The sequence below is a fragment of the Nothoprocta perdicaria genome, unplaced genomic scaffold, assembly GCF_003342845.1.
Source record: "Nothoprocta perdicaria isolate Ctin4 unplaced genomic scaffold, notPer1 scaffold_0, whole genome shotgun sequence".
Classification (NCBI taxonomy): Eukaryota; Metazoa; Chordata; class Aves; order Tinamiformes; family Tinamidae; genus Nothoprocta; species Nothoprocta perdicaria.
In genome coordinates, this window is record NW_020454092.1 from 12,303,993 (window position 1) to 12,321,066 (window position 17,074).

The 17,074-nt window shown below is 51.4% G+C and overlaps 1 protein-coding gene across 1 annotated transcript in view; it reads left to right on the plus strand.

The window, feature by feature from the left end:
* Nucleotides 1-17,074, plus strand: part of SZT2 (SZT2, KICSTOR complex subunit) — a 54,910-nt gene that overhangs the window by 13,687 nt on the left and 24,149 nt on the right. Inside the window, exons 12-43 of the mRNA XM_026053077.1 lie at nt 309-451; nt 1,145-1,297; nt 1,644-1,758; nt 3,115-3,320; nt 3,730-3,954; nt 4,381-4,459; nt 4,803-4,900; nt 5,209-5,377; nt 5,482-5,596; nt 7,036-7,149; nt 7,654-7,851; nt 7,969-8,081; nt 8,582-8,723; nt 9,276-9,440; nt 10,093-10,297; nt 10,517-10,629; nt 10,725-10,983; nt 12,373-12,538; nt 12,622-12,714; nt 12,906-12,987; nt 13,126-13,407; nt 13,575-13,713; nt 13,960-14,076; nt 14,174-14,237; nt 14,606-14,791; nt 14,862-15,200; nt 15,340-15,529; nt 15,649-15,723; nt 15,926-16,064; nt 16,308-16,428; nt 16,676-16,805; nt 16,920-17,072. Of these exons, the coding sequence (XP_025908862.1) occupies nt 309-451; nt 1,145-1,297; nt 1,644-1,758; nt 3,115-3,320; nt 3,730-3,954; nt 4,381-4,459; nt 4,803-4,900; nt 5,209-5,377; nt 5,482-5,596; nt 7,036-7,149; nt 7,654-7,851; nt 7,969-8,081; nt 8,582-8,723; nt 9,276-9,440; nt 10,093-10,297; nt 10,517-10,629; nt 10,725-10,983; nt 12,373-12,538; nt 12,622-12,714; nt 12,906-12,987; nt 13,126-13,407; nt 13,575-13,713; nt 13,960-14,076; nt 14,174-14,237; nt 14,606-14,791; nt 14,862-15,200; nt 15,340-15,529; nt 15,649-15,723; nt 15,926-16,064; nt 16,308-16,428; nt 16,676-16,805; nt 16,920-17,072 (4,888 nt within the window). The remainder of the gene's footprint in view (nt 1-308; nt 452-1,144; nt 1,298-1,643; nt 1,759-3,114; nt 3,321-3,729; nt 3,955-4,380; nt 4,460-4,802; nt 4,901-5,208; nt 5,378-5,481; nt 5,597-7,035; nt 7,150-7,653; nt 7,852-7,968; nt 8,082-8,581; nt 8,724-9,275; nt 9,441-10,092; nt 10,298-10,516; nt 10,630-10,724; nt 10,984-12,372; nt 12,539-12,621; nt 12,715-12,905; nt 12,988-13,125; nt 13,408-13,574; nt 13,714-13,959; nt 14,077-14,173; nt 14,238-14,605; nt 14,792-14,861; nt 15,201-15,339; nt 15,530-15,648; nt 15,724-15,925; nt 16,065-16,307; nt 16,429-16,675; nt 16,806-16,919; nt 17,073-17,074) is intronic.

Here is a 17,074-nt window from a genome sequence, read left to right on the forward strand (position 1 = left end):
CAGCTAACACAAGCCATGTATATTCCTCTCAGTCACAACGTGCACCATTGCTTATGTCATCTTTTCCATAGTTTTCTTGATGCTAAGTAGTTAGTTTTCTGATTAACTTGATATTCTAGAAACTTAATTTATTTTTCATCATTGTACTGGCTGTTTTGATGTGAACAAATTCAGCTGTTTTCCTGGAAGGGATGCAGCTAGCTTTCTAAGCCTACACAATTCATACCCGAGAGAAACTCCTGCTTTCTCTCTTCAGGACTGGTTGCTTCCTGAGCATTGCCTTCCTACGTATTCTCTCACTTTTTCAGGTGCTGTCCCTGCAGCACAGTGGGTCTGACTCAAGCCATTCCCAGTTTGCCTCCTACTGGAAGCCTATCCTTTCCATGGACGCCAACTTCTGGCAGAGGTGGCTGCACATGCATCGCATCGTTCTCCTTTTGGAGCATGACACGTATGTAACTAGTAGTGTTGAGCTTCCATACGCAATGTAGACCAGTCTTGGAAAACCAAGGCATCAGTTTGGCCAGCCAAACATAGTGGAAACGGTTTCCCAGTTCAGTCTACCCATACAGTTATGGAAGTTTAGTTTTTGCAGGTGCCTATGGCCCAAGRAAGAGCTCTGCCAGCTGGACCTGATGGATGGTGAAGGGTTATTTGTCTGACGGGGATGGTGGGTTGGGAAATCACTAACGTGAAAAGACAGGGGGTTCTCAGGAGAATACATTTATTTTTCAAGTCCCTCTTGGGGTTGGATTCTGTGATTGCAAAGAGGATGGGCTTTCCAGTTGGAGATATCCCACAACTTATTGTTTGCTGCTGGAAAGCATCTTTCCCAAAGCACTACTTTTCTGGTGCCTGGTCCTAGATGCAGAGTTATGTGAATATTAGCTATGTATTGCATGGGAGGGAGATGGAAACCATACAAGGCTCTCTGCTACCTGCAAACTGGAGAGCAAAGTGCCTGTGCTTGCAAGGAGTGTGGCCCTCACTGATGGGCACAGGCAGGGGAGAGGCTTGGATATGGGTTGCCGTGGAGGAAAGAGAAGGCTGATGCTCTGGGCAGAGGATGAGCTGGAATAGATGTGGCAAAGTCCCTGCAGGCCTGGGGAGATGGGGTTTGATGACTTGCTGCCCTGCTCTGCAGACCTGTGCCCAAGCACCTGCACACGCCGGGCAACAACGGGCGCTACAGCACCATCCAGTGCCGCATCTCGCACTCGGCGCTCACCTCCCTGCTGCGCGACTGGAGCAGCTTCGTGCTCGTGGARGGCTACTCCTACGTCAAGCTGATGCAAGGGTGAGCGCCCCTGAGGGAGGCCTGTGTCAGGAATGGGGGATGTGGCCCAGCCACAGGTCCTGTCAGCGCAGGGTGCTGCGATGGGCCCAAAGCAGCTGTCTAGCAGAGATTGTAAGAGCGGAACTAGCAGATATGAAACCCTGTGTGTTCTGAATTGCTGCTGCTGTGCACCAGGTGCATCCCAGAAAGAGACATTAGCTGGTGGTTTCTTAATACTGCTGCCAAGTTATGTGGGCCATTGAGCCCTGAGGAGCCAACTCTGGTTGGTYTGATGCTGTAGAGAACAGTGAGATCTATTTCAGTTCTGTCTCCTTAGTTCATTCCATGCTTAATTCCTCATCCCTAGCTCTGAGGACCCTACTCCTTCCTCATTCTATGTGGTGCGGATCATCTCCAAAGCTCCCTGCATGGTTCTCCGGCTGGGCTTCCCCATTGGCACACCTGCACAGGCCAGGAACAAGGTGAGAGCTTGCTGACCTCTGCCAGGCGTGGGAGGGGTTGCTCATCTGTAGGAAGGAGCAGAGCAAATAGCCCTAGAAATGGAGGGGGTGGGTTGGTCTACAACCAATACTATGGCCAGATATTTTCTGAAAACTTGACTATATTGGGGCTGACAGGGATGGGAATTTATTGTAACAGAAAGGGGCAGTTTGGACAACACTTTCTGTGTTAAGACTATGAAAAATCTAAACTCAGAGACTTGAAGATCAATAGAACAGCTGGTCAAATGAATGCCTTTGCCACTGCTTAATGGAAGTGTGGGGCKTGCAATGGCTCTTAAGATTATCTTGTCTGTCCTTGCAACCAAAGCACAATCGATATTGTCAGTCAGGAAGAGCAGATACTGTCTGACTTGTCTGTCAGAGCCTTTATGATGAATGTACTACACGTTCCATAAGCTATCTGTTTCAGGAGATGGTGAACTGTGCATATATATTGAATCATTAGGGCAAGGAGGAGTTAGAGTTAAAATGCAAATGCTGTCCTGCACGAACAGTGTGGAGAGGGAAAGGACCAGAGACCTGGGAAATGGTTTAAAGATATGTACATCTGCTAGTTAGGCTTTCAAAATCCCATTTGCATCAGCAGAAATAGGCTGCAACRGTCAGATTCAGGAGGTGAGATTGTCTTTTTCTGCAGCTCTAAAAGTCTGAGGGTTCTTAGTTCATATTAGTTAAGTGTGAAGATGATGTCCTATTATTTATAGATGTTTTGCTCTGAACAGAAAGTCTGTAATTAAACCTTGGTCTTTTGYCTTCATGAAAGAAATTTTTAACATGCTCAGGTTTATCATTAGATTGATCTGGAGAAATGCAGACCCATGTGGCCAGGACCATCTCTTTCGAGAGAATGAACCCAGATAAGTCCAAGTGCTCTGGCTGTCTGGAGGGTCTGCTCTTTTATGTCTTTAGGGGATCCAGGTGTTGGCACATAGGCTGGGCACACCAAGTGACAAATGTTAGAAAACAGTTCCCTCTGGCACGTGCAAGTAAACACCTGCCTTACAGGGAACATACAAAACAAGCACCCTGCAGCTCTGAGCAAGCTCCAGATCATCACACCAGGAGTTTTAGATTGTAGGTTGTATCATATGCAATCTATTTTTTGCCTGCTTTTTGTTCAATCTTTGAAATATGGCTATGAGAGCGTTGTGGCATTTTGATTTTGCTAGTACCTCACAAGTAAAATGACCTTCAGCTCTTGCTCATGTGTAAATCCAAGGTGTGTGCTGGTGTTTTTTTGTCACACTCGTGTCCTGGCCGCTGATGTCTCRAGCCAAAGGTGATCATTCTTACCTTTTGCTTCTGTCATGACAGATAGTGGAAGAGTTACGGGACCGAATCTTGCAGCTCCGCTTTCCCCACAGAGTCCAGAGCAAAGAGGCAACTCCAAAAGCAAAGAGGAAAATGCTTGGCAGTAGTTCTCCTTCCAAGTCTCCACCTGTGACTGGGGCCCAGTCAGCCTTCTCAGATAGGCCCTGCCTCGTAGTGCTGCACAAGCCCTTGGAAAAGCTGCTCATCAGGTAGTAACAACAGTAACGTAGCAGTAGTGATCGGCACAGCCTTCTGCAGTGCAAACCTAACCCTTATTACTCCAGGAGGAAGGAAGGGGCTGTGGATGGTGGTGCCAGCTGTGGGACGGGGGTGCTGGGAAGCCTGTGTTTTTTGGCATTGGCTTGTGTTGCACGTTAGCAGTGGTGGCTGTAGCCTGGGAGAGCTGTGACTTGCAGCCTGGGGCCTTGCAGGCCAGGCATAGTTGCTCTAAACAACTCTGGCGCAGAAGAAAATTGGGTCACTAGTTTCTGAAGTGGGAAGTGCTCCTTTGTTGGGCTGAGCACATTCTGCTGCTGGAGGGCTCTGCCCCAGGCCAGCGAACAGCCCTGAGCAGGGCATCCTTTCCACCTCGCCAAGCTACRTGTCTTCATCCGCTAGGTACGAGAAGCTGCCTTCTGACTATCGCGCTCCCTTCATTCTTAACCTGGAGCATCCGCCGGTGTCCGGCCCGCTCACCATGGTGGCCAACCGAACTGCCTCCTCCACCCTGGCCTCGCTGTCCCGCTACTTCTATCACCAGCGTTGGATCTGGAGCGTCCAGTCGGGACTGGCACCGACTGTGCCCATCACAGCTGTAGCCCAGCTCCTCTCCACGCTCACAGAGTAAGTTGTAGCCTGAACAGGGTTACTTCCTCCAACTAGTCCTGGGGGTGCAGAGAAAGCAGGGTAACCTGCTGAACCTTATGGAAACCTGCTGAAAACATGTAGAGAGGTACAAAGAGATCCCATTCACACCTTCTGAAACTCTTTTGACCAATGTTTTACTCAGCTCTACTGCTGCAGTTGAGGAAAAAGAGACTCCTGTGAGAAAGAAGGAAAAAAAAAAGGGCAGGACATGGTCACTATGCCTGGGCTGTCCTGCTGCTCCCACAGGCTGTCCTGTGCAGGCTGCTGTGTCTCTATGCCCTGTGTGTACTTCCATGTCTTGGGAACAGTGCATTTTGTGGTGAAGAGTAGAGTCAAGCATGTATTTAAGATTTTCAGTATTGATGGAAAAATCCTCCAGCTTTGACTTCTCTCTGTTGCCAGAGTCCGTCTGTCAGAGGGTTTCCACTTTGCATCCAGCGGGGAGGGAATTATCAACATGGTGCTGGAGCTGCCGATACAGGTGAGCTGGGGGCAGGAGAATGGAGGGGGAGCCTTTGTTGCCTGTTCTGATGTGGATTCACCCTCTGGCAAGATTTCTATCAGGTCCCAGCATGAGCTGCTCTTGACTTGTACAGGGAGATGTGCCTGCTGTCCTGAAACAGCAGCTTGTGAGTCAGGACTTTTCCTGCCTGTATCTGCCATTAGGGAGTTGCTTCACTGGCAGTGACAGGCTGTGCAGGAGGAACTCTTGGGATAGGTGCAGGCTCCTTCTCTGCGCTGACACTGGCGTCAGGGGGATGGAGCCACGTTGTGTCAGGGCATGTTTCCCTTCCAGGCTGTGTCAGGGCATGTTTCCCTTCCAGATTGACGGCTCGAGCGAGAGCAGCGGCAGCAGGGAGAAGCACACCTGTATTGTTCAGTACATCTTATTCCCCCCACACTCCACCTCCACCAAGGACAGGTGAGTCCATGGCCTGGCTCCCAGGAAGAGCCGGCAGTGGGGGTCATGGCTCCAGGCTTCTTTCCTGGTTGTGTGGAGAGGAGGGAGTCCCCTGGCATTTAGCAACCACAGTGCATAGCAGTGGTGCCAGGCCTGGCAGCCCTGCCAAACAAAGGCAGGGAACAACCAGCTCCAATGGACTGCTCATCAGCTAGAGCTTTGCAGGCAAGCCTGGAATTTGTGCACTGCTCTCCCAGCTCCAGAATGAGCTACACTGGGCTGCTGGCTCTGTGCCATCTTGCAGGATTCACCTTGTGCCTCTTCTTCAGCTTTTCCACAGACGATGACAACGATACAGAGGTGGAGGCCATTGAGGTGGACACAGAACTGAATCTGGTCACTGAGTGCTGGGTGGAGCCACAGAGCGGCCATGTCCACAGTACTGCTGAAAACTGGAAGCACCTGCATGGTTTGCCCTACCAGAAAATCCCGAAAGCGGTGAGTCCCTGCAGGACTGTCCCCCTCCTGGCCTTCAGACTGCTTTCTGCTGCCTTTGGGGGTGGTAACTGCTGCATACGGCTAAGCCTCAACTGTTGTTGCAGCTCTACCCCCGGGACCTGGCCTGCATTGCCACCATGCTGACCTTCGAGTACATCAGCCAGCTGTGCCAGAACAAGGAGTGGGTCTGCCCTTCTTCTGATGCCAAAGCCGCCGAAGGTAAGTCCAGCATAACCATCCAGGCAGGCTTGATGGAGCAAGAGGCAGCTAAGTCCTGCATGTCCCAAGCTGTGGCTGCAGCATCAGGGAGATCGAAGAGGTATTTTGACATTCTAGACTTTGATGACTTTAAGCCACTTGGTAGAATTTATGATAAGCTGTCAAAAAAGACAGCTTTATACTGGGAAAAAGTACTRGGAGAAATAAAAGCTTTATACTGGGAAAGCCAAGGAACAATTGTGACTTTCTGCCCAGCCTAGATAKATCTGGCTTTTGGAGAATTTGGGTTCAGGGAAAATTATTATCTTTACTATGTCTTCATGGTTCTTAGGTGTCAGAAAGTTCCTCTCTGGAAGATGAACTCGCCCCACAGTGATGGGCAGGGTATGGCTGGTCAGGTGAATGAATACAGGGCATGTGAACAAGGCAGAGGGAGAAATGCTCTGTTCTCCCAAAACACTGAATTGTGTTATAACTGAGTAGTTAATGAGTGCTCTGTGAGCACATGGAGATATTGAASGGGACTTCAAAATGCTTGTTTCCTCTTCCTCCTGCATGGCAAAATTGTTCCTCTKGTCTAAGAAGATTAGTTTAATAATAACTTCAGGATTATGGGGCGTTTTCACATTGACAGGCAKCCTATTCCAATACCTTAATTTTATCCTTGAAACTTTTCCCAAACGTCTAGTCTCTGTGTTGCTACTACTTAAGGTTCTTGTCACTAGTTCACCCCAGGCTAATCTTGCTTGTGTTGTGGTGGAGAGCAGAGCAGGTTTTGACTCAGTTTGAGGGAGCCAGAGTCATTCCAAAGGCTTCAGGAAGGACCTGAATGACCCTTGTCAGATCAGATCACTGGCATTATGGGAGCGGGAGAGGGCCAGGAAAATTCAGGGCATGGAGGACAGAGACTCTTTCTCTGAGAGAGAGAACGGCAGTGTCTGCAGGGATGTGCAGAGCCTGCCGAGTAAGAGATCGGGGTGGCCTTGTGCTGGACTGCTCTGTTAATGAAGGCTCCCTCCAGTTCCCAGCACACTTGTYCTCCAGCAGCGTTTCCTGCAGCACTGATATCAAATGCTTCATTCCCAAGTTGCCCTGGGTCCTGCTCTGCTGGACCCAGCCTGAGCTGTGTGGGACCTTGTGTCTCCCAGGCTGTTCTTTTGTAAGAGTGGCAAAAAGCCCATGAGATTCTTGCACTGAGGTACCTCTCTCTAGATGGTTCACAGCCTGCTGCACTCTGCTACGCATTGGCCATTCCCACATTCGCCCTTCTTGTCCCTCTGCCCTCCTAAGCAGGTGGAGTTGAGCACCTTTGCTGTGCGTCTTCACTTGTGCTCTCTTCAGTGTATTTAGGGTTGGCACCACATGCATGGAAGTGAATTGAGGGGCAGGGCTGTGTTGCAGTRCCAACAGGCATGTTATATTCCCAATTCTTGTTACAGATCCAGACATGGGGGCTGGTTTCCGAGTACATGAGATCCCATTCCAATTCAACCTCATGAAGCTGTTGCCAAGGTGCCAGCAGGTTGAAATGTTCTTCCTAATGCTGACAAAAGGTAAGTCACCATCYGCCTCCTCTTGTCCTCCCTTCGAGGGGGACTCCTTGCTTTTTGTGCACATCTTCCTGGGGAGCAGGTGTGTGGGAGCTGCAGTACCCCCTAGCAGTAGCTTAGTGCTCTCCTCCCATCTCTGTAGCCCCGGGGTTGGGTKGATATATTGACATTGGTGTCTTTCCTGTGATGATGTCAGTTTTCAAGCATTTGCTTCTTTAMGGCTCAAACCTAGGTCAGTGCTCCGTGTTAGTAGTTTCTAGTTGGTGTCACTAGCCCCAAACATTTTCAGAAGTTAAAGTAGCAGGGTGAGTCAGTGCTGGGCAGCAGATGATGCTGGAACTGTGTAGCTTCCTCAGCATCCTCCAAGTCAGCCTTGTAGAGGTGTTGGAGGAAACTTCTGTCCATGTGGAAGTGCCTCTTTGCAAAGGGCTGTCTCACAGGTCCCTGGGCAGGTGGTGGCTGTGGAGATGCTGTCTCTGAAGCTGCCATGGTTCTGTTTTGGAGCAGAGAATGAGGAGGTGACCAAGGACTCTTCGTTTGTGCCCAATGAAATGCTACTAAACCTCTTCCATGGCTGCCTGCAGCATGACCTCAGTGACCGGGAGATCCCCATGGCCGACGCTGATCACCTGGCTTTCATGGAGCAGGTTCTGCAGCGGGACCGTGATGGCCATCAGCCTCCCTTCACACTCCCAGTGACCCGAGGTAAGGGCCAGGAGCGTGGCAGGGGGAACCCGGGAGCTGGGCTATCTCAGCAGCCTTGCTTTCAGATCGCTTTCCCAGATCATGGTTCTCAGGTTGCTTCTCTGTACTTTCTTTCAGAAGAGACCCTAAAAACCTCTGGGACCCTGGAGCAGCGTGATGCTTCTGCATCCTGTAACCTTGCTGGCAGCAACGGCACCAGAGAGATGACTGGTTCCACGAGCACTCTGCAGGTACCACTGTGCTGCTGCCCCTCTCTTGAGCTCCCTCTGYAGACAAAGCGGCTGCTGTTCCAGGGCAGGAAGGTTTGCAGAAGGATTGACAACAGATTGAGTGGCTGGTGTTCTMCCTGCTCTTGACAGCAGTTTGAGTGCCTGCCTATAGCAGGCAGGAATATAGCAGGCCTTGTAGGTATGTGGGCAGTTGAACTAGCTGTGGGCCTAGCTTGCTACAGCAGCACTGACAGTGTGCTCCAAAGAGCTCAGAAATCATGGGCATTCATTCTCCAGAGCTCAAGATTGGTCTCAGCACAGCTGGTCAGAAATCCCAAACTACGTGCATGGTGTTTTCTGCAGCCACACTGTTCTGAGAATGGCCTTGGGGTTGGCCAAAGCAGTTTCAGTGCTGCCCCAACCAGCAGTCTTGCAGGAACTTCCTCTGTGTGGTTGCCAACTACCCCTGGGTAGTGCTGGGTTGTGCACTGTGAGTTTATCTAGCTGTGCTTTCCCATCAGAGCCTGGGCAACACAGAGCTGCCTGAGGACGACGTGACCCGCTGCGACACGGCGAGGCTCTTTCTGCCGCAGTGGCGATGCTATGCCAAGCTGGTCAACCCACAGCACGTGCTCCTCACCTTTCTGCCAGCCACCTTCGCGGGTGAGGCTTGCTATCAAGGAGAGGGGGAGAGGAAGGCATGATGGAAGCACTTCTACAAGGAAAGAGCAAAAGCAGAATCAGCCCTTCTTGGAAGGAGGGAAAGCTGAACAGTAGAGTCTTGGCCAAATCTTTTTCACGACGTGGCCAGTCAGGGAGTGGACTGAAAGGATGAATGTCTTGCTCTTCTCTCCCTGGATGTGGTGCTGCCTGCTCACTGCTTCAGGCAGGGAATGCAGCTCTGATTATTATGCTGGTAGTAGTTACTGAAACCTTTTCCCATGTGGAATGTCTGGGGTTATGGGATGGAGCCAGGAGGTCGCTAATGGTGTGGCCTGGGGAGGGAGAGTGGGTCCCTACTTCTGGGCTCTTGGCTTGACCTCTCTACCCCTGCCTCATGGAGATGCTGGTGGAGGCTGCTAGGCTGTAGCTAACAGCTYTTTGGAGCTGTTCCCATGCACAGAGATAGCCTGCATCTCTACTCTTTTGGGAATGTGTATCAAAGCATYAAGCAGTTCTCACTGGGGAGACGGTGATTTTTTTTTTTTTTTCCAGATGTGCAGAAGTTGGTGGCTTGTGGGTTGGACAAACCTCCAAAAGATGAGAGTCGGTCTGGAGCAGATATACTGGGACCTGCCTGTGCAGAGCGGAGCGTGGCTGAWACTGAAGAAAGGGACACTGCAGCACCATTACCTACCCTCAGCATAACACCAGCTCATGGTACTGGCCTCAGGGTGGCACCAGCTAGTGCCCTCTGTCAGGGCCTGTCCCTGGTGCTTCCTATGCAGCCAAGCAGCTCCTGCTATTGGGCAGGCTGGAGTAGCAGTGATAAGAAACCACTGCAGTCCATCACTATCACTTTATTTCTGGCAGCCAGCCAGAGTCAGGATCAGGACAAGTGGGACACGAAAGCTTTGGCCAGCTTTTATGAACTTGTAGCGGGTGGATCAAGTGTGATCTGACTGCTGCTGATGGCCCGGAGCCAGCATCCTGTGGCCAGGGAAGTTAAGAGGCACCTGGGAACGGCAGTAGTTCATTGCCCAGGACAGTAAGTGACCACCATGTGGTGACCCAGACTGGCATTATCAGCAGTGCATTACCTTAGGGGAAAGGACACAGGCAGTGTCTCAAGCTACCTGGGATTTGGGGGTGCAGCCCTGGTGCCATCTGCCAGACCTGCATCGGGGATGGTCAGATGTGCTGATGTGGAGGGTGSTGGGGGAAGTGGACGCTCATGGCTGCCTGGGAAGGACATCAGTTGGGGTGATGAGTGTCTCATAAAGCGTGGGGGTGCTGCTGTGAGGGCTGTGGCGTCTCAGGGCAGGAATGAGGAACCTGTCGAAAGTTTAATTTGGGATGGTTTCTTTTGCAGAAGTGGGCCGTGACTCTGGAGAACAGGGCGGCCCCTCACGGAGAGACATACACATCTCCTTCTGCCGCCAGAGCTCGCAGGCTGAGCTGGGCGAGTGCCGCCGATTTCGCTGTCCCATCTACATCTACAGCTGCTCCCAGGAGCTGTTGCGAGAGCAGCTCGTCAGTCCACGGACACACCGGCCTCCCCGGGATGTTTTTTTCAGGTAATGCCAACGTATTTAATTACTGGACAGAAAGCTAAAGAGTGTCTCTGACAACGAGACGGCTCGGRCCCTGCCTTGATCTCTTGGCTTGGCTTCGGTAGCTCACAGCAGCCACTGCTTGTGCATGCACCAGGGCCCTGCTTTGCTGGCACCAGTGCTTGTTTACCATCTAAAAAGTGCTTAGCTGGTGCTGAAGGCTATTGTGGCTCCTCTTTTCAGGTCTCAGTCTCTGGAGCGTCCTCCTACTGCTGCCTGGTTAGACCATAAGCACAAGGAGTTGATGAGTTACTGCACACTGCTGCAGGAGCACTCCCACCAGTGCTAYGTGAGAGGTGAGGAGCAGCACGATGGGAACTGAGCTGGGGTTRGGACTGGGCCCTGGATCTTCCCAAAAAGCCATGTCTCACAGAGAGTGTTTGATCCATAGGGCTGTTCAAGAGCCTTCAGCAGTCCCACAGCATCAGTTCCCAGGACCTGCTCACAGCCATGGACTACTGTGAGGAGCTACTTCAGGAGATCGATATCACCAACTTTCTGCTGACGGTGTGCAGCCACGTGCGCTCCTTCCGGGAAAGCCACCAGCATTTCCAGACACACCACAAGACTGCCAGCTTCCAAGTGGGCAGCTTAGAGCAAGAGGAGGAGCAGAGCTCCAGGGAACGGGGGGTCTTGATCTCTGAATCCAGGTGGGAATGTATCTAGGTCTTGCTTTTTATTTTTAACGTTGGTCTAGGCTAGATTTCTTCAAGCATCCTCTGTTGCTTGCTGAAAGCGATGTTGTAAGACAGGGGTTAACAGAACCCTCTATAAAAGTAGGTGTTCCGAGTAAAATACCAGCTCACACAGTGTCCTCAAGGACTTCTCCATTTTGTGATCTGCAGTAACATGAATCTCATAGCTGGCTCTTGCAGTGCTAGTGTACTGCTGCTCAATCTGGCCTGGGCTGGAAGGTATCCAATATTTTGCTTGGAATTAATACTTGAGTTTGTTGGTTTTGGAGAAATTACTCATCTTCTGCCTGACTCATTTGAGAATGCTACTGACTGGTGAAAATGATGAGTAATACCAAGATGGTTATCTTCTCTTAATGAATAAAGTCTCAAGTTTTTGTTTAAAATATTGGAAAGGTATTTGCAAGAGAACTATCAAGTCAGAATTAAAATACACTTAATGCTAATTTCTGTACTGCTGTTGCTAAGGCTATTTCTGAAGTTTGTGTTGCTTCTGCAACGAAATGGAAAATAATGCTCTACCTCAGTGTTCTGCCTGTTAGAGAAACCTACTTCTTAGGTTGTCCTCTGATTGCACTTGATTATCTTCRAGTCTAGCATTTGTTGAGAATCTCCAATCCCATATCCTCTTATATTGTAAGTTAGTGAGATGCTGCTTTGATTTTGAAGAGTGCTCAGTGTTTTGGAAGTCAGTCTTTCTCAACTGCTGGGAAAACTGCGGAAACCTTTTTCTTGGTTTATGACATATATATTACAACTCACCTACCCAATGCAGGCTGTATAAACAGTTCTTAAGGGCACACAGCTTCTGACACATTGCTCCCAAATCTACCAGTCCTCCCACATCTGCCATCTGTATTACTAATTCCAGTACCTGGGAATTGTTTTGCCCAGCCTACATTCCTCTCCCTCAGTTGTTTTTTCTGAGTTTCCTGCCATGGAGCTGAGTCTGAGAGCCACATGCTCTGCTCCGTGCTGCCAAGGGACAGGCATAGTGTGTGCTGCGAGATGCACTGCACTGGGTGCTGAATGTTTCAGATTGCTCCAGRTCTGCTCCTCTATTCAGCCACGAGGAGGGTGTAGCAGGGCGTACATGACCGCAGGATCAGCGTGGTTAAACTGCTTTTGCCTGGCTCTAAACTGCCTGAGCGCTTATTGGGGTTAGTGGGTGGCAGGAGGGTTTGGGGGCTGTAGGAGTGGGGTTGTGGGTGGCATGCAAATCACTGGGGTGTTTACAGGGAGGAGGTGTGGGGACCTGGGAGGTGGGATGTTTGCAGGCTAGATAATACATCTAACTATCCTGTTTCTCAATCTGCCTGTTTGACCTGTCCCCAATCCTGTCAGTGCGGAAATGGAGGACTACAGTGAGCAGGACTCCCACAACGTTGCAAGCCCCACAGAAGAGCCAAAGAGCAGCATGGGCACCAGCTGCTGTTCAGAGTTTCCCCTCTCACTACTGGAAATTGGGCAACCCTGTCAGGCTCACCCTGACTTGCATAAAATTATCCAGGTGAGGGATATAGGGGCTCAACTTGGCTCCCTCAGGAGAGTGAAGTATATGCCTTCATGTATGGGTTCTTATTTCTCTTTTAGGAAAAGTTCTTGGAAATTGGAAGTTTACATTTCAAGCCAGTACCATCAAATCCTCACTACTTTTTCTACTGCCCACCATCAGCCAAGAAAGAGGTAGGTGCAGTGCTGCCCTGGGAGGGCACCTGCTCCTTGTAGAGAGTAGTGGCCTGGTTTGTCATCAGATCTGAACTTGGCCCAGCAGATCTCTGGGTCGACTGAACAGCTGGGGAGCTCCAGGGGCGGCTTGATTCACTGCCTAGTGTAGTTTTGATGCATGCTTGTGGCATTCCCTCTCTTCGTGTCAGGAGGAGGCATCTCGGGATCAGGCAGACAGGAAAGGCAGTGAGGACATGGAGGGATCAGAGGCAGAACTGGCAGCTGAAGAAGGTAAAATCTGCTTGCTCTGATCTGCAACAGAAAATGTCTGTTGTCCCACTGTGATAATACTTATCAGAGCTTGGCTTCCACTGTGTCTGAAGGGATCTTTGGGGAGCTGATTTGGCAGTGGGGATCCTCTGTTTGCAGGAACCGTGTCTGGATGCTGCATTGCCACAGAGAGTGACCCAGAGCTGGAGGTGGAGTACCGTGAGAAGCTGGAGCATGAGTTCCCAGATACAGATTCTCTCTCAGACTCCAACACAGTGAACCAGGATGATGATTCCTTCAGYGTGCTTGGAGGGGACTCGCTCAACGAGCAGGAGTTCCTGGAGCAGGAGATGCCCCCGCTCTTTGTGCACCTCACCTGCTCAGTGAAGCTGCGGAGCCAGCACAGCTCCATGCCTGTGCAGTCCCTGCCCACTTGTCTAGGTAAGAACAAGTGGGGGGAAAGGGGCACTAGGGCCCTCATCAGGCAAGCAACTCTGGGGGTAGTCATGCTGTGTTGGGGATAACGTCAGCCCTCACAGTGCTAGAGTCCCTGGTGTGTCCCACCACTGTTTCTTGCCTGATCCCCTTCATCTGGGATCTCTCATCAGGAGAAGTCTTGGGCTGCCTGGAAAGCTGTCAGGGCTTGAACACCATTGACTTGGGGGACCTCTGTGTGACCCTGGACATCTTTGTGTTGACACTGCCGCTGGAGATAGAAGTTGTGAATGCAGACATTCTGCACAACAGGTAAGCTGGGAGATGCCTACCTACTCAGCCATCCTCCACTCACCCTGCCCAGCCAGGCAGGCTCCAGGTACTCAGTGTCTGGGGATTCTTCTTGAACAGCTTGTCACCCTCCTAAGAAAATGAAGATTTTTTCCAAGATAGGCTCACCATTTCTAGGAACCCCTACTCCCTCTCTGGAGCCTGTGTGTCTGTCTACTTCCTGGCTCAGAAGCTGATGCTCAGCTGATGCTTTCTCTCCCATGGCAGGTGCACCTCGGAGAGCAGCGTGTCCTTTACGCGCTCTCCAGGGCAGCCGTCCTCTTTCCGCTCGGATGAGGATATCATGCACAACTTGGATAGACTCCCGTCCACAGGTGATGAGAGGTATGGCGCTGTGGGGAGAACCTGCCCCTCGTGACCTCTTTTTGCACTGAGATGTCTGCAGGAATGATTGGCTGATTCTTCTTGTACTCTCCCCTAGGCACCCTGCGCTCTCCAACCTCCCTGGAGTGCACAGGCAAGCAATTGAAGCCACCATGAATGAGGTAAGCCAGACCTTGCCTCCTGCTTGCTTCCAGCTGAAGCAACCTGGCCACACCACATTTGCTGTTCTACACTTYGCAGACTGCTCCAGTCTGTAGCCTTTGTCAACCAAAGTGTTTTTCAAGCCTTGCAGGTGTCAGACAGGTCTTGTGCTGTTCAGAAGTGTGGGACTACCCTGACAAAATTCATGCTGTGGTTGGGATGGGGCAGACAGAAATCTCTGAAGCCGTTCTGATAGGCACAGTCGGAAGGGAATGAGAGACATTGCTGATGAAAGGGATTGACCTTTGGATCTGCTGGAACTTGAGTCGGAATCGGGGCAGTGTTGCAAGTGCAGGTCACCTAGGCCGTGTTCCCTGTCCCTTCTCAGATTCGCTGGCTGCTGGATGATGAGATCGTGTCTGCGCTGCGCCACTCGCAAGTCATCAGCGCTGCCATCCTGCACCGCGTGGCCACCCACATCTATAACTCCAAGGGGCGGCCCAGCTGCCACAGCGAAGTGGTGCTGCTCCAGTTTGTCTTTGGACCTGAGCACTCTCTCGAGAAGTTCAAGGAGGTAAAGAGAGAGCMCTGAGGCAGCGCCCTGCCTTCAGCTAGCAGGATGCTTATTCTTCCCTGTGTTGCAGGAGTTCAGGAGAATGGCTCTGCCAGGCTACGTGCTCAATGCAGAAGGCAGTGACTATCACTACATCTCTATAAGCCGCCTGCACTCCAGGAGGGCAGCTCCAAGCACTTTGGGGACACCTGGCTCACAGCAGCCAGTTGGAGGGGACACTAGGACAGCTCTGGGCCAGGCAGGCCGAGAGGGGAGCAGTGAAGCTGAAGCAGAGAGCTCCGAGCTACCCCACGCAAAATCTGTCCTCCCAGAGGAAGCCCGGGGCCTCTGGGAGTGGTYGGAGAGTGAGAGGAACGTTGTACCAGACACAGGAAACGCTGTAGGTGGAGGCAGCCACGTGCAGGATGAGGTGAGGGACAMCAGGATGGTCTGCGTGCTGGGAAGGGGTGGAACTTCTGGTASCTGAAAGTGGAAAGATTCGAGAAGATTATGGCACTTTTTTCAGCTTCTGCTTTCCTGGTCTCTCACGCAACTGTGGTTTGTGTTAGGTCCCAAGAGAAGYGCTGAGCCTTGAGCAGAGTCAAGTATCTGGCCATGACTCCCTGGAGGAGACAGCTCTGGAGACAACCATACAGTCTTTGCCATCCTCATCCTCAGAAAAGGGCAACAGTGAGAAATCACCATCAGTGACACCATCTGCTGCAAGCCTGGCTGAYTCTGTAACCCAGGGCAGGGAAGGTAGGAGCTGTGTGAGCCTGCCCTGCCTGGCTGTTGTGTGGTGTAATATTTCTCCAGCACAGAGAGGATGTGAAGAGGCTTAGCAAGTGCTTTCACCATGAGCCCTCTTCTCTCTGCAGGCTCCAGCAAGCAGCGTCCCAGCCGGGTGCAGAGCCTAGTGTCAAGCCAGGGCAGCATGGATTCTGATCACCTGGGTGAGTGTCCTCTCCTGGCCCTGCTCTGCTTGCAGGGCAGGGTGACAGATGAGGTATGGCCAGACACTGGCATCGCAGTGTCAGCCACAACAGGGACAGCAGGACAGGCTCTGAGGATGGGTCTTGTGAGCAGCTCTGTCTGCCAGAGCCTGCTGTGCCCTKACAGGAGGTGATTTGGGACTGAAGCAAGGATATGTTGCAGGTTATGACGGGGGAAGCAGTGACTCYGAGTATGAGGAGGCGCTGATGAGTGATCAGGAACCCAGGTGTCCCCTCATGCCGGATTTCTGGCTGATCATAAAAATCCAGCAGGACCGAGTGGAGGTTTATTATCACACACGGTAAGGAGTGTCTTCCTGCCTTCTGCTGTTTCTCTGTACTAGGACCCTATTGTCACTCTCATGTCTCTGTGGATGAAGTTTCCTTCTTGCCCCACATGGGTGGGAAGCTGGTGGGAATAGACTTCGGTGCTTCATATGGAGAAAGCAGCCATCAATCCTGACTGCTTTCCTGCTCCTGGCATGCAGGAACAGGTGTGGTTCAGGTGCCCTGCTGACCAGCTACTCTTTCCTCTTCCTGTAAAGCAGCCTGAGTGTGGAGAAGACAGAAACAGCAGAGGCAGAAGAGGAGCAGACAGGGGAGTGCCAGAGTCTCAACCAGTTAGTGGTGAAGAAGATTAGTGAAATCTGCCGCGTTGTTAATCAGGTAACAAATCTGCAGAGGGCTGTGTCAGAGCTGCTGATGATGATATAGGTTAGATGGGAAGGAACCTCGTAAAATTATCTGGTCCAGGCCCTGCTCAGAGCAGGGCCTATGAAGCCAGCTCAGCTGGTGGAGCCCAAGTCTGGGATCAAAGGAGAGATGACCCAGCCTGGCGCTATCCCCTCTCCCTTGCCATCTTCTTTGGTGGGCTGTGCAAGCAACAGATGCAATCCTTTCTCATTCTTTGCAGCGCTTGCTGCTGCAGGACCTGCATGACAGCCATGTGTGCAACTCGTTGCTGGTGGCAGAGAGTGAAGAGGATATCTGGAAGAGTGAAACTCCCTACACTTCTTACAGGCAGCGTGTCTTGCCCACAGATGGTATGAGTGCTCCCCTGATCATGCTCAGCAGCAGCTCTACTGCCTGCACATGAGTGATTAAGAAGGCAATGACTGACGTGCTGTGGCTCCAGCTATGTGTTAACTTCTTTGTAGATTACTCTGTAGAAGAGAGCTACCAGCCCCGGGACTATCTGGCTGCCACCATGCAGTTCATGCCGGGGCACTTTGCCTGTGATGTGGTGTGGAGCACCCTCATCCACGTGCATTCGCGGCTCAAGATGGGCCCCAACATGGGGGTTTCGCGAGGT